At 38.2% G+C, this 19,647-nt stretch overlaps 1 protein-coding gene across 10 annotated transcripts in view; it reads left to right on the forward strand.

Moving 5' to 3' along the window:
• Window positions 1-19,647, forward strand: part of MCTP1 (multiple C2 and transmembrane domain containing 1) — a 277,441-nt gene that overhangs the window by 174,251 nt on the left and 83,543 nt on the right. For all 10 annotated transcript variants that reach the window (XR_012627081.1, XM_074856034.1, XM_074856035.1 and 7 more), the window contains 5 exons: window positions 2,692-2,794; window positions 4,896-4,998; window positions 5,386-5,487; window positions 5,833-5,907; window positions 7,751-7,870. Coding sequence is in view for 9 of the 10 variants with exons in the window: in XM_074856034.1 (XP_074712135.1) it covers window positions 2,692-2,794; window positions 4,896-4,998; window positions 5,386-5,487; window positions 5,833-5,907; window positions 7,751-7,870 (503 nt within the window). In the remaining variant the exon portion in view is untranslated. The remainder of the gene's footprint in view (window positions 1-2,691; window positions 2,795-4,895; window positions 4,999-5,385; window positions 5,488-5,832; window positions 5,908-7,750; window positions 7,871-19,647) is intronic.

Genomic DNA, 19,647 nt, shown 5'->3' on the forward strand with positions numbered 1-19,647 from the left:
AGAGATCTTCATAGCTGGGAAACTTCTACTTGTCATCCTTGATATTTGGGCTCTCCCTGGTACCATTTCACAATATTTCCTTTTGTCATATTTGGTCTTGAACTGTTTTCAACTTACAGAGGAGAGGAGAGATGAAATGTTGAGTGTGAGAGGGGGATATTTTTTTATTTCTGAAAACTGTCTTTGGTTTGATCAAGGACCTCTGTGATTGATGTTACATATTATTTAGCTTTCTTAAGTGGATTGATATCCTTATAAATCTATAAGGAGAGTCACTGAAAAAGTGCATGTCAACAAATGCAGAAAATAAATGAATGTAGTAAATACTTTCTCTTTGTTTACAGGAGGTGGCCTTTAGACACTGCAGTGCATTTTCCTGCGTCTGTATACGATTAATAAGCACAAATCACATTGTACCGTCATATGCAAATATGATTGATGATACTTTAAAAAGGGAGATAAATTAGTATCGTCTAGCTCACCTGCTGTGTCAGTTCTGCCTTGTTTTAACTATCTTCTGGGCCTTTCTTTTTCAAATACTGAAACCCAAAGAACCTAAATAAATATGTTTAAGTTTCCTACCACCTTTTAGGCTGGTGAAGTAGGAAGACATTGAGATGTGTGATATATCCATCTCTGCTGACTAATGAATTAATAATTTTTCAAGCTTAATGAGAAAGATTCAGTGGTGTATTGTTTACTAGAGGAGGTAAACTTCAACTATAACTGTAATTCACAATGTGTTTAAAACAATTATTCTTTATCATTAAAGTTAATAATATGCACATTAACCTCTGATGTAGTCTGAATCAATACTGCAGTTTGGGAGATGTGACCCCTAGACAGCTTTGTCTAAATATTGATTTCATTGTCATTTGTATAAGGTATGAAACAAATTACATGCCTCCCTAATATCATTAATGTAGCCCTATTGAGCTACTCAATTTATGGCGTCTTACAATGCATGACAAAGCATTACAGAATTATTGAAGACATTGTGAAATACAATTGCTTAGTGTGCTGGATTTGATTGTGGAAGGCCAATGCCAACACTCAATAACTTTCAAGCACTTTGCTGTCCAAAGAAAGTCCAGGGACGAGAACAAGCCACTCTCCAGTATGCAACTCAGTTGTTAATTTCCATCAGACAAAGTTCCCTTGGGTTCTGGGAGCAGCAATTTATTCTACAGCTTTCTACTTACGTATTTGTAGCCTTACATGAAGATACTCCATACACCTGTATTCTGTGCCGAAGGCAAATGTTGTTCTCTTCAATTACTGCAGGAAATCAAAAGAGGTAGGAGGGATGGCATCCCTCTGTCACGGCCAGCATTAATAGTGGTTGTCATTAATGTCATAATTTGAAATATGAGTTAAATAATTTACTCCACACTGCGATTTCTTCCCTTTATTGCCTCTTTATTGCAAGTCTCTTCTCACCATGCCCCTCATGTTTGTGTTACTGCTCCTTCCACCATAGCTCTTCCTCAGATCTTCCTCACAACACCTTCTTACCTTTCCAGGAAATTTCAGGGTTGCCCTGAAACCCTGGAGATATCAATTTTCCCTCCTTTCACTTCCTGCCTCTTTGGAGAGCTCTTTTTTTACTCAAACAAACTATTGTTAAGCATGAGATTCAGATGTCTGCTTTCCTTCTTCTCCTTTCCATGTGCAAATCTTGGCCTCATGGATATCCAAGAAAAAGTTTATGATAAGTTTCATGTGTTTCCCCTAAACTTTCAGTCGGGATGATTTTTCTTGCTCTTTGCTTGGTGTCTGAGCACTGCTCACCTGCAGCCATTGGCTATAAACTGCTTATTTCACATTCAGGGTCACACACACGCACACACACATATTTCCTTTCCTCATTCTTTAGCTTAAAAAAAAAAAATCAACTTCCATATCCAGTCTAGGATACCGTTTCCATTATCTACATATTACATTTTCAAAGCAGCATCTTCATACTTCCTCCTGTGGTGGCTTTCACGCTGAGGGACCTTCGTGTAAATATATGCAAAGCTACTTCATTGTGATTTAATGTATACAAAAATCTCAACCACGTTTGAGCTTCTGCTGTGCTGAGACTACAGCCCATCATTCCAGCTGATATCGTCTCATTGTTTAATTGTACTTGCCCATTTTCTCTGGTGTTAGGCTTTTATCTGACACTGTCTTTAAGGCTTTTTGATTTTGGGGAGAGGATTGGTACAGCGTGAAACATGTAGGGCATAGTAATCTTTGGATAAGTATCATAGGTGCTATGTTATTACAAATAATATGGAATAATACATTTCCTACATATCAAAATGCTCTAATTATGTTATCATTACAGTCAGTGCAGGATTGGCACCATTAAAGTAAAGTTCTCTTAGCTGTCTCAGAAGGGTGCTTGGCACCTTTTATGAACATGCTGTTTTTTCATCAGAAGAGTCTGTATGGTGATTTTTTTCTTTTTTTTTTTTTTTTAAAGACAAAAAAGATGTTCTTTTAGGATTATGGAGATGAACAGCCTGTTATGATCATCTTGAATATAATGCAGACCATAGGACTTCCCTGAATTAATTCCTGAGAGAATTACAATGCAGCTTAGGGGAAAAAAAAAAAAAAAAAAAAGAAACTAATTTTGATTTAAACCTTGCTCACGGTGGGTTTTCTTAGTTCATAAGTTTTGTTCCAAATTTTCTCTTACAGGTAAAAGTGACCCATTTTGTGTAGTTGAACTGAACAATGACAGACTGCTGACGCATACCGTCTACAAGAACCTCAACCCAGAATGGAACAAGATCTTCACATTGTAGGTGTTTGGATTTTGTGAGTGTGTGTGGGGGGGGTTGGGGATTTTTTTGAGGGGAGGAGTGTTTTGAAGGGGATGTACGTGTGAATCAAAGATATCTACAGCTGATTCTGAAGAAGGGTAGTGATGACATACTGACATTTCTAAACCAAACAGCTTTAATACTTTTCTGAGGATTAAAGACATGAAAAAAATCAGAGAAGGGGTACCATTTTAAAGGTAAAAAAACAAGGTCTGTTTCTTGGAAACCAGGTATGAGTAATGCTAAGCACTCCAGACTCCTGCCAACTTCCGTGAGAGTTTCAAGAGCCAAATCCGTCACACTGGATTTGTCCCTGAAGTTTTGGGTGGAAAAAAGGATATTGTGATTATGACCTTCATTAAAATGTGGTGGTTAACTTCAGTAAACATTGGATAATTGTATAAAGGAAGGAATTTTAAATGCAGTCACACTTCTCTGAATTATGATCAGATACTTTCCACTTGTTCTTCCCATTATACCAGATGCAGATCCCACAATACCATCTAATATACTACTACAATGCTGCTATTGGGTAAAACACGGTCTTAAACATAAAGTTTTTTGGGAATTGATGTGGTTGGGTTTTTTCATCCTTTTGTTATTTCGAAGACAGTAAAAGGCTGTGACAAAACAGAAAAAAGTCTTCCACGAACAAAATGTTCCTGTTATTTTTCTTGCTCAGTTGCCTTCTTTTTCTCGCTGGTTCTATCTGACTGCAGTGTGACACCAGTGAGTAGAAAACTGAGCAGTTGCAGGTTTCTCTGCTGCTGAAATCAGCTAGCAATCCACTGCAAAACCAGTTAGCTTTGTGCACACTTACTTCACTTTATCGTAAATGAAAATGCTATACTTTGCCCTTGATCTCAAAACTCAGTCTAATTTTAATTTTCTTTTTTTTCCCTTCCGAATTTGTCATTCATATATTTGGCATCCGTAGCTTTTCTTGCCCTGCAGTGAGCTCTCAGGAGTGAACTCGGAACAAAAGAAAATTTCTCACAGCAGTTCTACTTCTCATTAGCTTATTAACGTAGTTCTCATTTATGTATCTGCAAAGGTACTCTAAATTCTTCATTAATTTATTTTTAATTATCTACAAATAGAGCCAATAACTAATCAACCTCTACTGCTCGACAGTGTTCTCTGCATAAGAAATTGCCTGTTTTTATAGAGGACAAAAGACTAATCAGGAATCAAATAGAAAAACTCAAAAGGCCTTCAAGGAGAGTTTTCACCTCTCTTCTATGTATGTTTTCATTGACTATTTTATTTATGCTCAGATTTGATAATTAATTTTGGTCCAGCAATCCAGTTTTGTCTATAGGCATATATTTTACTGAAGTTAAACTGCTCTGCGTGAATTCATATTTCCTGGATCAGCCATTTGATCAAAGATAAGTTCTCTCAAACAATTCTGGTTTTTTTCTCTGAATAAGCGATGTGAATTTTTCACTTGAGAGTTCACAATGTACAGTGACATTTGTTGTGCAAGGTGGTGGAGTGTTTAATAGCTCACAGGCAAAAAACAGTAGTAGCTGAAAAATGCATCGTTTTGTATTGTTTGTTCTGAATTTGTTGTCGTGACTGTTGTGTATTTGTAATTAAGCAAGGGTTTCAGAATTAAAGAGCTTGTTCTCAGTGCGAGGACTCGTGGAGCTCGTAATTATTTTCATTTACAAACCTGCAGATTTCACAGCATTTGCAGTAGGAATGGCTGCAAGGATAGCAGCGTTTAAGGGGTAGTGTTTAACGGCTCTCAGTCCTGCTGCTGGCGGCTGTAAATCCCCCAGCGCTGGCTCTCCTCGCAGCTCTGGCGGCGCAAACCCCAGGTAGGAGATTTAAAGCAACATCCTTCGGAAAACTTCTGCTGGGAAAGCCTCGCAGAGAGAGCCAGCGATCGCCACAGCCCCGAGGAAGCCTTTCGGTTGTAGGGAGGGACACCTCCTTTACTTAAGTTCTGTTCTCTGCCATGGCTTGGAAAAACAGACGGGTATCTGGTTTTGCTAACCTTTCAGGCTTTTGTCCTTGGTACCCGCCGGTGTAGGTGACTCCTGTCTTCTGTGTGTGCTTCTCCCTTTGTAGCAATATTAAAGACATCCACTCGGTGCTTGAAGTGACAGTTTATGACGAAGACCGCGATCGGAGCGCTGACTTTCTAGGCAAAGTTGCTATACCGTTGCTGTCTGTAAGTTTCATTCACCTGACGTACCGCTCTGAATTTTTCCTGCTGAAGGGGGGGGAGGGGGGGGGCGGGGGGCGGGGGGGGGAAGGAAAAAAGAAAAAAAAAAGAAAAAAAAAAAAAGATTTGCAGCTCTGTGTCTGTCATTTCTCAACCAAGGTCTGTAATAAGAACACTAAAATTTTAACATACTCAATTCACGGCCATGTTGAATCCCATGATAGTTAATTTTTCCTGACAGACTCGGTCCTGGTAATGAACAGGTACTTGTCAGACTTGCCACAGTTGTTTTGGGTTCTCTGTCAGTTTCAGCAGCTGGGGGTCAGGGGTCACCGGGGGGGTGTATTCAGTGGAGACCGCGAGACAGACGGCTGTCATGTCCTTTTCCTGCAGATTCAAAATGGTGAACAGAAAGCCTACGTCTTGAAAAACAAGCAGCTGACAGGGCCAACAAAGGGGGTCATCTATCTTGAAATAGATGTGATTTTTAATGCTGTAAGTCTTAACTTTGGCTTTTTTGTACTGCTAAAGACTTCAGTTTCATGAAGGCTTTTGTTCCTGATTTGTAGAGAATTTCTGTCATTCCTCATTTTCTCTAAACCTTGATGTATACTACAGAATACTCTTCTGCCACTGCCTGGCACACCCACTCTTTTTGTTGCTGCTGCTGCTGCTATTGCTGCTAATGTAAAGAGCAGCAACTCATGCCTCTGTGTATGTTTATGTGTCGCGGGCTTGGCAGCCATGACTTTGAAACTTCGTAATTTTTGCCAATTGAAGCATGTGTTATTAGTAAGGAGCGAGTAAGCCTGAAATATTGACACACATTTTAATGCACAGGTGAAAGCCAGCATACGAACCTTAATGCCCAAAGAACAGAAGTACATTGAAGAGGAAGACAGACTGTCTAAACAGGTAAAGAGTAAGGAAACACTAATCCTTTCCAAAAGCCTTAATATCAAGTGTGCACATCCAAATATCTGGTATCATACTGCTGAGGGTAAAGAATAACATTTTCATTACCTGTTTACAAAAGAATATGATAGGTCGGAAAAGGCAGAAACAAAATACATGGGTTTATTGTGTCTCCTCTATAAATTGAAGCTTAATTTCCATGAAATACGTGAATAAGAACACAGTTGAAACCATCAGGTTCCACACATATCAGATTATAGCACAGGTGCATGTAAACTAAGTCTTGCATAAATTTTTGCTGTTAACCTTGACCCAAAAGATCTCCATTTGTTGCAGGGTAGAGAGTCTTTCAGCATTCTTTTAGCCAAATTTTAAATAGGTTAGTTGAGTGAGGTTTGAATCAAAGGTGAAAACAGACTAAAACTCCACGTTACTTTTGAGAGTCCTGTGGGTAGGAAATGTCTGAACCTTTTTTCTTTTCTTTTTTTCTTTTTTTTCTGGATATTTTTGCCACTCAGCAGTTTTAATGTGTTGCTAAAAAATATTTAAACACACATCCTATCTTTTTCCCCACCTGAACTACTTTTGATTCAGTTTTTCGTGTTCCACAAATGATGTATTTTATATATGGAGTGAACTAGGCTTTAGGTTGGACTGTGGGAACAAGGTATTTGTTGTTTGCAGTGAAAAAGCAAAGGTCTCAAAACTGGTTTTTATTTTGGTGAAAGCTTATAGACCTGTGCATAATCTAAATTACCTGCCGGATGAATTTTATATCAGTGATATGATGTATTTCACTAAAAAGGTTTTCAAGAGGCAAAATATTTCTTTCTTTACTGTTGTGAGTAATGCAGTTACTAAAACTGCATTTTGCACTACTATTCCCGCAAAGGAGCAGCAAGGCCTTTTATTCAAGGTTCATTCTTCTCCCCACTTTCGTAACAGGAAATGGCATTGTGCTTTTTGCAGATGACAGGGGGAGTAGACTTTAGATACCCACTTTGGGTTATTTTTTTTTTAAATTAGCTCGCATGGGATACCCCACCACAATACCACTTAGGGCGGGGAGGAAAAGGGAATCTTTATGTCTGACTGATGCGGTTGCATTTTAAAACATCCACATTTTCCGAGAGTGAATGTGTCTTACCTACCTAGTGTTTTCTATGTACTCAATACACAGATTGAATCATTCACTGATTTATCCACCATTTTTTTTGTCAAGTGTATTGCCGTTTTAGAGGATTTAAGGGTTATCCTGAATCAAAGCCCAGCACTGTTACGTCTCACCTCTGTATAGTTTGAATTTATGCAGTTAAAGTTACTTTGGTAAATACTTAAAAACGTGGTCAAAATACATCACAGCAGACAAATTTGTCACAAATGAGGGAAAAATGGAATGTAAAGGGGGCAGGTGGTCTTAACTAGATTAGAGCAGTAATTTTGCATGGTTTCAACTTAGTATCCTACCGCATCTTTTTATTAAGAAAGGCCAAAATTTATTAAGTACTGGATAACAGGGAAAGTCTTGCCTACTTAATAAAACTCTGAAATCTTAATAACAACATCATTCGTGAAGTTTTGCAAGTGGCTTTTTAAAGTTGACCGACAATTTGTGTACCATTTAGAATTAAACTCAACAAATATCAGTTGAGACAACTAACAAATTCTCTCTTTTCCAAGTCTCTCAAATTTCAAACTATATTTCTCAATTTGTGTGCTAGAGACCTCCACGTGTTATTTTCTCAGTCGTCACTGAAATGAAGAATGACAATATTGTAGGTGTGAGCCTCTTCTGAAGCTTTTGGGGTTTTGAAACATTTTCATTCTTTCATCTTTTTAACAGCTACTGTTAAGAAACTTTATCCGGATGAAGCGTTGTATCATGGTGCTCATAAATGCCGCCTGCTACATTAGCAGTTGCTTTGACTGGGATTCTCCCCCAAGAAGTCTCGCTGCTTTTTTGGTATGATCTTCTTTATATTATTGTTAGTCACCCTGGTGTATTTGTGTTCTAGGCTGAAAGATAATACGGTGTTGATGGGGGGGGGGGGGGGGGCGGTGTCTGACATTTTTTTTATTTAAAACTTTTCATTATGAAGATACCATAAGTCATGTTTATTCATTTAAAAAAAAAAAAACACCAAACAATTAAGTTTAAAATGTCACACAAACAAGTTAGAAAGTTTTTTTTTCCTATAATTTTCTAGTTGTACGAATAACATAAGCGAGTGATACAACTCAAAATACAGTCAGTGAACTATGGATCTATCTTGAGCTTCTCACACATTACTTCTGTTAAATTTTGTTTGGCTCCCTTGTATATTGCATATTTACTCTGAAATTTGTTTTGAATATTTCATGAATGCTTTTACATACCATGAATATAAAATCAATGCTATTTTCTCCTCTACATATCAATACATGTTACGCCTGTAACTTTTTTAGACAAAGCTCTGAATCCAGAGTTTCTTCCTTACTAAGATTTAGTGTTCTTGGTTAAGAAAAACCAAACCAAAACCAAACCAGAATAAAACCAACTTTAAAATCATTAATGCAAACAAACTAGTACCTTTTAGACATCAAGTTCTGGTCATAGTTCACTTTTTAGTGAATTCATTTTTAGTGATTTAAATGAAACTGCTATTTCTCCATAAACATTAGCTTCATTAATATTAACCTTTATTTTCCTCTTAAATTTTGAAAATTCCAAGCATAATTGTAGATTATATTGTGTTTCCCAGATGAATATCTTTTTATTTTCAAAATCATATGAACTACAAACACGACCAGAGTCCCTGTTTGTTTTTTGCCTGAGGGAGTCCCACTAGGAGTAAAAATTTATGCATGGACACACTTTCTGGAACATCTAAATTTATTAAGTTGGCTGAAATACTGAAGTTACGAGCCTCTCCACCATGAATATGAGCAGGGAATGTTTTCAGTCTTTCTTTGAATAATTATAGAGGGAGTCTGCTGACAGTACTCCTAGCTTGGGCGCCTAAAGCTCAGGTGCCTCATATCTGGAGTCATCAAACCAGGCATTGGAGCTGGCTGCATGGTAGCAGTGAAATGGGGTACTTTGTTGTGTCACTAAATCATGCTGTTTTGCAGGAAGTTTCTTTTGGCAGGGCTCAATTTGTACTAAGTGACTTGTTAAACCGCACTGTATCCTGTCAAAGGATGGCAGCAAGCTGTCGGTCCTTGCTTGCAATGTTCATCAAGAGTATAAGAGATACACGTGTTGTTCAAACTCTCAGGGTTTTTATACTTTTACTGACATCTGTAGTAACGACACTATGTGCAAAAATCTGAATATACTTGCTACTGTTTAATTTAGAAAGACGGTCTGTTAGTATTTCAGGTTAAAATGATCAGTTTCATAGGAAAACTCATGTTTCTATGTAAAACCGAAATGTTCATGTTGCTACTACTGCTCCAGTTAGTAAATACTCATCTGTCCAAATCTGATTGTAATACGGATCTGAAACACCCAACCTGTCATTGGTGGAAGAAGGGAGATAGAAAGACAGCTTACTCTTTGGGGTGAATGAAATTATTTCTTCCTCATGGTGCACTGCTGTGGCCATGGAAGAAGTTGTGTTGCTGTGAAAATGTAATTGTTTCTGATCATAGAAGAAATTCAGTGTCATAAGAAGTAGTTGGAAATACATAAAAACCAGAATTTGAGCAGGGAGGTCTGTAGTGAGTATATGTCGTTATTGTAGTTACAGTGTATTGCAGTAGAAACATGTTCCTGATTCTATTCATATATATATTTATATGTATCAAAAGACTGCTTTTCTTAGTCTGTTTTTAGTATTTGTTTTGCTGAGTGGTGGTTGTGGTAGTTATGGACACGTGAGGTCTGCATCAGTGCAGTGACTTCACAGATGTGTTCCTGCTCTGCCTCCAAAGTGCATCCTGTGCTTTTCAACCTGATGTTAGTCTGGCCAAGGATCAAATCATCCCTCTCTTGGGAAAAATATTTATAAGTTTTTGTTAGCCAAGTCAAATCTACATGAACTTCTGTCATGAGCGTAAGTTTTGGATTAGGTGGTTTCTGGAGTTTCATAGCTGTCAGAGGCCCTTGAAAAGTCTTGAGAGTGATTCACTTGCACGTGTAATGCTGAATTATGCTTGCACTGAGGTTACGCTGGAATTTAATGGATTCTATAAAAAAGCTGTACTTATATGTATCATTTTCATCTCTTCACTAGTATACAAATCGTATCTTCTCTTGAAGTTGTCTCCCGGAGGTTGGAGAATGTCACAGTGAAATGTCAGTGCCAGAAAGGAGATGAGAAATAGGCCATTCTGGAGGTTTCCAGCTCTGTAGGCAGACTAATAAATAACGTACAAGAAGTAAACTTTTAAACTAACCATTTCTTCCTTCCTGTTGGATTTGAAGATGTACTGTGATGGATAACGTCCTGATACAGATTTACAGCCATTTCACACAAGTTACAGATGTGAGGGTTGGTTTTGCAGATCTCCCCCTGCCCCAGGTTCTTGGCGTTAGAGTTGCATGTGCCCTTTTCTTGTACCTCACCCCATGTCTTTGCTTTCTGATGGGGCCACAGTTTCAGAAGACCACAAGTGAAGAAATTCTGACAGACTAGCCCAGTTTTCGTAAATGCGGTAAGTTAGTTGTAATTAATGTGAAGGAAAGAAGGACTACTCTTGGAAACCCACAGATTAATTGATTAATATGGTGACTCGATAACAAGCTACAGTTGTCTGCTTGGTGATCTTTGCACACTGAAGTGTTCACTGCAGCTCTTTTCAAAGTCGTTCTTCTTGGAGAGTCACCATATTAGCCGCCGAGACTAAAGTGTTCGTTGAAGGGGCTTGCTGATTATTTGTACTCCAGAACTTAACTGTCTCAAACCTTCACATTATTTGGGACATTTTAGGAAAGGAAATGCTTTATTGAAGGTTTAGGATGGTTCTTTCTCAAATCTGTCCAAAGGTACCAGCAACATGACCAGTGTTGCCCATGCTGTACCTAGTACAGAAACCTAAAAGTTAAGTTTTCAGTGTTCTTAATTACGCATTTCCTCAACTAAACAGTATTTTACCTGTTCCTGTTGAACTTTGTAAGCTCATCGCCTTCACTGGGGATTTTGTGTGAATGGCTTAAGGTTTTGACTTCCAATTTTTTTTTTTTTCTGTGCCTCAGTAATTCACGGCAGAAGAATAACTGCGCAGACATAGTTTTTTATATTTTTATGCTGTTATAACAGTGATGTATTATTAGCTGTTATTTTTCATATATTCAAAGGTCTTTGTAAATAGCTCATGAAACATAGGTTGATCTGGCTAGAAGGTGACTTTGGATTTTAACCATCAGAAGATTCAATCCTCTCTCCTTCTTTTCACATTTATTTCCTGTTAAATAAAGGAAATGTATAGCAACAATGTTAAATTAATGTTTCAGTTCCAGAACAGCTCTATTATATCCCATATAAGCCCTGTTATATCTAGAGGCTGATCGGGAATGTGTTATGTGCTTGTGTTTATGCTTCTTAAGCACCTAAATGCAATGGAAAATAATAGAATACGTAGAGAGAGCCTTTGCTGTAAATTCACATGATTTTCTGTATTTAAAACAGACCTTTGAATTATTTAGCAGATCGTTTTTATATATTTTTTAATTCAATAATTAATATGGTATGTTTCAGGCAGAACTTTATTAGAGTATGCAAAAGGGGATGGTTTTTCTTCAGATTAATCTACTGTGGGCACTGAAATGTCTTTTAAATTGGGCCTAATTTCCATCAGCTTCTTGACCAGACATTTGTGTTCTTGCAGATGTCAGTAGGTGCAACGTAGGGGGAAAAAAGTGTACACTCTTTTTTTCCAATACTGTCATTTCTCACTGTAATGAGCACAAAAATAATTGGACAACCGAGCTATCAGTAAAAGGACACACTTCAACGTGAGTCAATGAATTATTTTACGGGACAAACTTTAATCTTTAAATGTGATTGTAGATAATTTGTGCTACCATCTGTCCATTTGGAATTCTTTTAGCCTTTTCAGTCGTTATACAGTAAGTGCTGCTGTGTTTAACATTAACATTTGATATTTTACACATTTAATTTCTGTACTGCTACGTGGTCCTTGGGGAGCTTTGCTCTAGTGCTACATGAGAGAGACAAAGTATTGATCAGTTAACATTTCAGCTACATTTATGTATGTCGCAAAATTAATGAAAATGCCAGACAAAAATGTCAGAGTGCACAAAAAGGTAGAATTTAAATTTGGTAGTTTAATGAAAAGTTTAAGATGTGCATTATCAAAAATGTCCCCTTGCCTTTAAAGTACAATTCATAACTGAGTAACTAAAGGGAACCACATATTTTACTTAGAGGTACATTGAACATGAAATATGAGGGAATATATAATCTTCAAAGTGTTTGGTATCCCAAAATGGCCTCAGTAAAGCACTGTAATTGCCTGCTTGAACATTTAACTGTTACTCATAAAATAAACTTGTTTCCCTTCTCATTTGGAAGCAGAGTACCCTCACCCAATCACGCATACTTCTTGCTGTGTCCTCAAATTAAAGCTTTCTATGAACATGTTCTCCTATTCCTGTTGTTATTCCTCTGGATCCTTCTATACGTGTGTACGCCTCCTCATAGAAAATACTTTTCTTTCTTAGGCTCTGAAATATTGATAAAACGACCCACCCTGCATCCAAGTCATTTGTCAGGTCTAACTCACCTTCGCTTTGTCTTCTAACGTTACACAATTCATGTGTGAAAATGACATAATACCGTCCCTAGCCTTTGATTAAGCGTTAGTTCTCTTGCACATACACCATTTAGTTGTGGTGGTGTCATGCTAATTCATTGAAACTGAGAAGGAAACAGGAGGAAAAGGAGCTGGTCCCTCGCAGGAAGTGAGACAGTAAAGTAATTTTGTCAACTTGCTTAGCTTTTCCCTATTAAGAAGGGAAATTATTGCTACTGTGTATTTCAGGAGCAGCTTTCACTCAAAGCTGAAGGACAGAAATTGTGTTTTGGGAGAGACCTGATATGGTTCCATCAAGAGTGGGAATGCACTTGTGTTAGTTATTAAATATTTTCCTTTTTTTCTCACACTGTAATTGTAAGAGAATCAGAATTTTGCAGATATATTTAAGAGCGTGTAGATTTTGCCATTGTTGATGCCAATAATGAGGATATAACGTACAAATACCTTCAAATTGTTTTTTGCTAAACCTGGGTGAAGTGGAGCGTCAGATTGTCGTTGCCACCTGTTGTCTAGAATTTGAAAGTGGAAGAAATTGGTGCTGCTAAGGTAGCTGCAAAAACTTCTTACATCCTAAAAAAGCCTTTCCAAAAATTCCTGTTGCTGTCAAAGCTGCCTGATCTCAAAAGAGATTTTCAGAGGTAAAGTGACATGGCAGTGGCAAGGCCAGGTACAAGATTCATTTCTGATGCAGGTTGCACACATGTGCAAGAGTCTTTCAGCTTTTTGTCAGCTGTATCTTCACCAGCAGGAAAGAGCATACAGTAGACTGCTTTGCTGTGCTTTTGTTTCTTTTAGAAGTAAAGCAGACCCAAAAAAAAAAAAAAAAAGTGATCTAAATCCTGTTTCCTCTTTCCTGATTTTCTATAGAACAGCAGAACTAATGTGAGACTGCTGCAAAAATACAGTGGGATTTGAGCTTCTGCAATGCTTTACTGTGTGCCAGATTTTAGAAAGTGAGATGGGAAAGAAAAAAAATGTAGCGGATCCTGGTGCGTATGACCACTGAGATCCATTAACCATTCATACCTAAAGAACATACCAGCACCACCAGTGATTAAAAAACCCCTCTGTACTTAACTATAGCAATTCAGTAATGATGCTGGTGTGGAAATAGCTGGTGTCATCAATCCACTTCTTGTGTCTGACACGTGTGTTTGCAAATCTGATACGAGGAAGGACTGGGCAATATTTATATACTTTAAAATTTCTTCTAGTGTTTTGTTTTTAAAAAATCACTTTCATTTTACTTTCTTTATGGAGTGAATGCCTACTTGCTAAATCAGTTTAGCAGCGGGATTCATTGCCCAAGTGCAGACTTGGTGCTATTTTCAGTAATCTGGAGCATCCTGTGTGCCGCCCAGCTGCAGTTCCAGGAGGGCACGTGTCTGTCTTCAGCCCTGTGTCACTTCTGCCACCACCGTCAGGTGACTGGGGAACCCACCCCAAGGTGTCTCAAATGGCACCGGCTCTACCGTTAGGCACTTTAATTGCTCCTTTAGGTGTTTATTTTACCTGCTTATCTGGTTTAGGTACTTACCTAGACTCCATTCTGAGTTCGTCATCATCTTAAAGTGTTCAATCTGAAAAATGCCTACGCAGTGTGGGGAAATACTTTCCTTATTTTATGATTTCTCAAACAGGAAATACACAGCAGAACAGAGCATGGCAATCTCAAGTCTTGGACTTGTCCCTTCACTGCCAGACCATTCTTCCCACTTATTTTCCCCCTACTTAGAACACTGACAACTAACTTTGCAGTGAGAGTATTTGATTAGCAAAGCTTTTAGAATGCTGTTACAGCTTGATACACCAAAAGATCTGTTGCACAAAAACATAGCTGATCAAAAATTATAGAAATCAGCAACAACTATTAATCACTGTCCAGTATTTAGTGTTGCCTAAAAAGTTCTAAAAGCAAGCTTAGGTTTCCCCTTAAGGCAGTGATGTGGGTAGAAATGGAGGCAGCCCATTGGTGTGAGTTTCAGTCTTGCTCTGCGGTACGTTTCCCGTAGCACAAGTCACGTTCAAGGTGATCCCCAGGTACCTGGTGTTGCTGGAAGAGTTGCAGGGGGGTTGCGTTGGACCCAGCATGGCATTGCATCATGTATTCTTAATTTCACTTTCCTCTTGAGTGCACAAAACTCTCCTGAATAAAAAACTTGGCACTTGAAAGATTTCAGATAGCGTTGATATTAAATTTGGATAATTATTTAGTAATGGTTTTCTAAGGAGAAAGTAGCTGTGTACACTATCATCACTGAGTTCCCCGAGTTGGTATTTCACAGTCATTGCAGGAAATCTTGGCCATTTAAACTTTCATTACTTAAATAGTGCACATGGGTGGATTGTAAAATATCTTACTTTTTCATCATCTTTCAGTTATGAGTCATATGAGAACCAACACATTATAAAATCATGTTACAAAGAGTGTTTTACTCCCTTTTTATTTTAGCAGTGGTAGGTATTATAATGGTTTGCTTTGAAGTGGAAGGACTATGGGACACACTGATTTTACTGAGCCGTTCAATAGTTAAAATATTATAATGTAGTATTTGGCAAAAAGTCCCAGTATAGTAAAGAAAGAAGCAATAACCAGGTAGTTGCATGCTAGTGAGAAAAGCCCAAGTAAGAAAAATCAAACAGAGAAACAGTGTTTCAAAGATTTTGAACATAAGATGTGCAAAAGGCTTAAAAAGGACAGCCTGTTTGGATGGAAGCTAACAGTTTCTTCCTAATGGTCCTTCAGGAATCATCAGTGCCTTTATCCCTGTAGAGTAGTCGCATGTTTAGTAGGTGTGTAGCTGGTAGGTGATACTGTAAGCATCTGTGCCTGGGTGGAAGAATTAAGAAAAAACAAGTGATTTTCAATACGCTGGATTTTACTGGAATGAAAACAATTAAGGTACCTTCAAATATGCATCATGAAAATATTTGTGCAGCTTATATTGTTTAACGTGCAGTTTTATAATTTCAGTTTTGATTGCAGAATGTGAAATCTAGACTGTTAATATAAAAAATTCTTAGACTGTATTTTGTTTCTACTAGTGCTGCACATGTTATATGACTAACAGTAATTGGTTTTATTGCTGTTGTAAGTAAAGCCTCAAAGTAAAAAACCACCCCTAAGTAACCATTGCAGAAGTTACATGGGGAGTTTTGTTCTTTCTTCCTAAAGTGGGACTGTCTGCCACATGCAGCTTTACCCTACGTTTTTGGCAAAAGAGAGATGCTGCATGCTTCCCATTCCAAAAACGGGTGGTTTGGACCAGAGGGAGTTTGAAAGTTTGCATCCCACTTGGATATAACTGGTGAGTGGTGAAGACGATATCCAAACCCAGCAGAACTGGTGGGGAGAATGAATGGTTAGTCTGTTCCCCTCAGGACAGTTGGATATCAAAGTGGAAAACGTCTGTGTCGTTCTGCTGTCCCCTTTCTTGTGGCCCCTCTGCCTTCCTCCTCAACGTGAGGTGGACTTTCCATGCAGGAAGCTTTAATTTCACCTAAACTCCATTCAGGTTTGTGTCAGAAAGTCCTATGAAGGAACTGGGCGTTTGCAACTAAACTAGGAAAGCTGCTTATTTTCACAGTTAGGGAAGCTTCCTTGTGGCAGGGTGTGAAGAAGCAGTAGCACTAGAAGTTGTCTGTTGCTCGGGGTAATGTGTCTCTTTGTGTACTGAGTGGACCACCTTAATTTCAAGGGGACAAATCACTGAAGAGCGATGTTACAGAAGAACACTTAAGTTTACAAGTGGTGGATTTTTTTTGTTTCTCTTCTAAATTAGGCACGAGTTACACAGCACGTTATTAATGTAATCTTTATTGTATAGTTTAGTCAGGGTAAACATTGTTTCCATCCAGGTTGTTTTCCATACCTGAAGAACTAGGATTAAATCCATTCTTTCAGAAAAATGATGCTTCCCTGAACTACCTTTCCAGGTGCTTTTCACCCTTCCCTCCTGGGTGTTGGCCCGAGGCAGCGGCTGCAGATCTCGGTGACAAGGCTGCATCCAGCAGATTACTGTCTAGGCAGAATATTTGCTTAAATTTCTTAATTAAAAGCCAAAGCGATGGTTGCAAAGTTGTGAAGAAAATCCTCATGTGGCCTTAGCCATGTTATTGGTAAGGGTTGAGTGCTTGCAATGGCCTATCTCACACAGTAACTTTTTGTACGGGTCACAGTAATATAAAAAGGAGCAAAAATTGCCTTGAAGATCCTTTTAGTTAAGTATTAATACAAGAAACAATGTTGTCTAGATAGTTTTTTAATACATGAAACACTCAGAGTGTGGGCAGAATATTAAATTTTTACCAAGTGTCATGCGTAAGTGATTTAGTTTCTGCAAGAAAGGAGAATTTCAGTTCAGATTTCAGTTCACCTTGAAGTAAAAAGCCTGTAACCCTTATAGCAACTTGTTTGATAGAAACGGATTTTCTCTTTTTTTTTACTTTATTTAATTCTCAAAAGAAAAATAATGAGTGTTTATAGCCCCAAATATCTTCATTACTTTACAGTGAACAAGGAGACGTAATTTAAAAGCATAATTGATTTTGGTTTCACTGGTAGATTTTATTTATTCCAGAATAAGTATTAACACTTATCCAGTAGAGATAACTAAAGTTGTGACCAGAGTTATTCCTGAAGTGAAAAAAAATTAATAACTGTAAGCCAAATGGCTGCAGCTGATCCCGAATAGACTTGCAACTGCATGGCAGGTCGGAGTTTGTGCATTTCCATGAATAACATCTGCACAATTACTGTAGCTCTGAAGTTACAAGATACCAACCGCTTCCCAGAGAGACAAGTACTCTAAGAAGAACCCACTGATCTGCAGAAGCAATAAACTGGCATAATTCAGTCTTGTTTATTTGAGATTGACCACTGCTCTCACAGCTATTGTTAGCACTGAAGAGTTATCTGTTAAAACTGGTATTATGCAATTGGAACTTCTTGGGCAATTAGCGTGCAGCACCGACTGAATAGGAGACACGATTTTCTCTCCACAGTCGTATAGTAGCTGTGATTAGACGTGCCTGTGTTCCAGTCCTAATTGACTGGCCTCCGTCAGTAGACACTGATCGTTAATGAACAGAGACAGACACTTCCTAACCCCATTAAAAAATAAAAAGATAGTGAAGAAATGTGCTCAAAAATTAATAAAATTAATTCTGTTTTGATATACTAAATACATATTTTGCATTCATCGCTACAGGAAGTGACACTGTGTACTTGGGAAAACTATGATTAAAAAAAAAAAATCCAGCCACTGTGAATACATATCTGTGATTCTCTGCACTCAGTGCATCTTCTCTAAATCATAACTTGAGGGGTAAGCATGTTAAGCTGAAGGTAAATCTCTAATAGTAGCCCTGGCAGGACTAATGCACAAGTTTCTGCTGTTTCGGTATATTTCTCCTCAGTCTTTAAGTATACGAGTGCGTGGTGTCTGTGTAGCTTGAGATGCTCCTTTCTGGAGTATTCTCATCTTAATAAAGTCAGCTTGTATGATATTTCTGTTCTCGCTCCGTCTCTCCTGAGGTCTGTCTCTTTCTGGTGCTCATTTATAAGGGAGAGGAAAAATCTCTTCCTTACCTCAGACCAGAAGGCACAGGTGTACATGTCTGAAACTCTATTTTCCAATGACAAATACCTCCATTTTCCAGGAAAAGCGTATTTTTAATAATTAAAATCAGCTAATTCCTTTGAAGATGGGTGATCAGTACTGTAAGGGACACTGTTAATGATTATTTAAGCCCGTTTTCCTGAAAGAGTATTTTTTGCTTGGTATACAATATTTTTTTTGCTGTTTTCCCTTAAAGAATCTCTAGTACCAGTAGATACTGTATCCCTGTAACGTGACTGAAAAATTTAAAAGTAGGTATTTTTAATATTTGCTGCCATCTTAATTATTACTTGCTTAAAGCACCACTGTTAGCAGAGGGATTATGAGTTAATAAAAATGTCATAGTATTAGTATATAAAACACAATATAATTTTCCCAAGATAATGATTAACAGCGTAAGGCCACATTAACAACACTTAATGCTTATTCCCTAAATGTGCTTCATTTTCATCTTTTAGGATAGTATCACAATATTGTAGGAAGTAAACATGGAAACATTTTGGAGTGATTTGTTTTAAAGAAGAGGTGACTAATCTAATATCTTTTTTGAGCTTTGTTTCTGTATTATGTCACTGTCTTCATAGCATTACAGCCTCACATCAATCTGAATGGTGTTTTTAACACTGGATGTTAATATTCCCTAGTGCAACTCCAGTGAAACACATTAAAAAGTTATTTATTCATCACAGTCTATTAGCTAGAATGTTTGGAAAATAACTTTAGTGCGCTGGTAGGTCATTATTATGTCAGTATTCCTTTCACATACAGGGATCACTTTGGGTGTGGGTTGTGGTTTTTTAACCTTTTGAGACATTTTTGCTTTGTTCCTAGGCTGCTTCAGGTTTTTATTAGTTACCTTGGTTCCATCGGTACGAGCGAGATACAACCCTATGAATTATTGATCCGCTCGGGCACGCTGCTTCGCGTGTCGGGAGCGGAGGAGCCCGTCGGCCGGCGAGATGGGTGGTGGGTGGCGGCGGAGTTACCTACCACAGCCCGGGCAGACGCCCTCCCGCCTCCCCGCCCAGCACCTGCAAGCTGAGCCGCCTCCCATTCAGCGCCGCAAGAACGGCTCCATTGTCGCGGGGAGAAACGGTTGTTTCTGAGAGAAAATTATTCCAGTCCTACTTCTGAATGAAAGACAAGGCTGTTATTACTCGAGGGATATTAGGCCTCACTGCTTTTTTGAGAAAACAAATTTGCTGTAACTTTATCTGTAATTTAGTCCTGCACGGGTGCAAATAGAGTCTACATTGTATGGAATAGGAGGCAGAAGTAAGGGTTTGTTAAAGCCCATAAAAAGGGTTGGGTAACCATTATATTTCCGAGAGCGGCCTTATCAGAGTCATAGGTTAAA

The sequence above is a fragment of the Strix uralensis genome, chromosome Z (assembly GCF_047716275.1).
Source record: "Strix uralensis isolate ZFMK-TIS-50842 chromosome Z, bStrUra1, whole genome shotgun sequence".
Classification (NCBI taxonomy): domain Eukaryota; kingdom Metazoa; phylum Chordata; class Aves; order Strigiformes; family Strigidae; genus Strix; species Strix uralensis.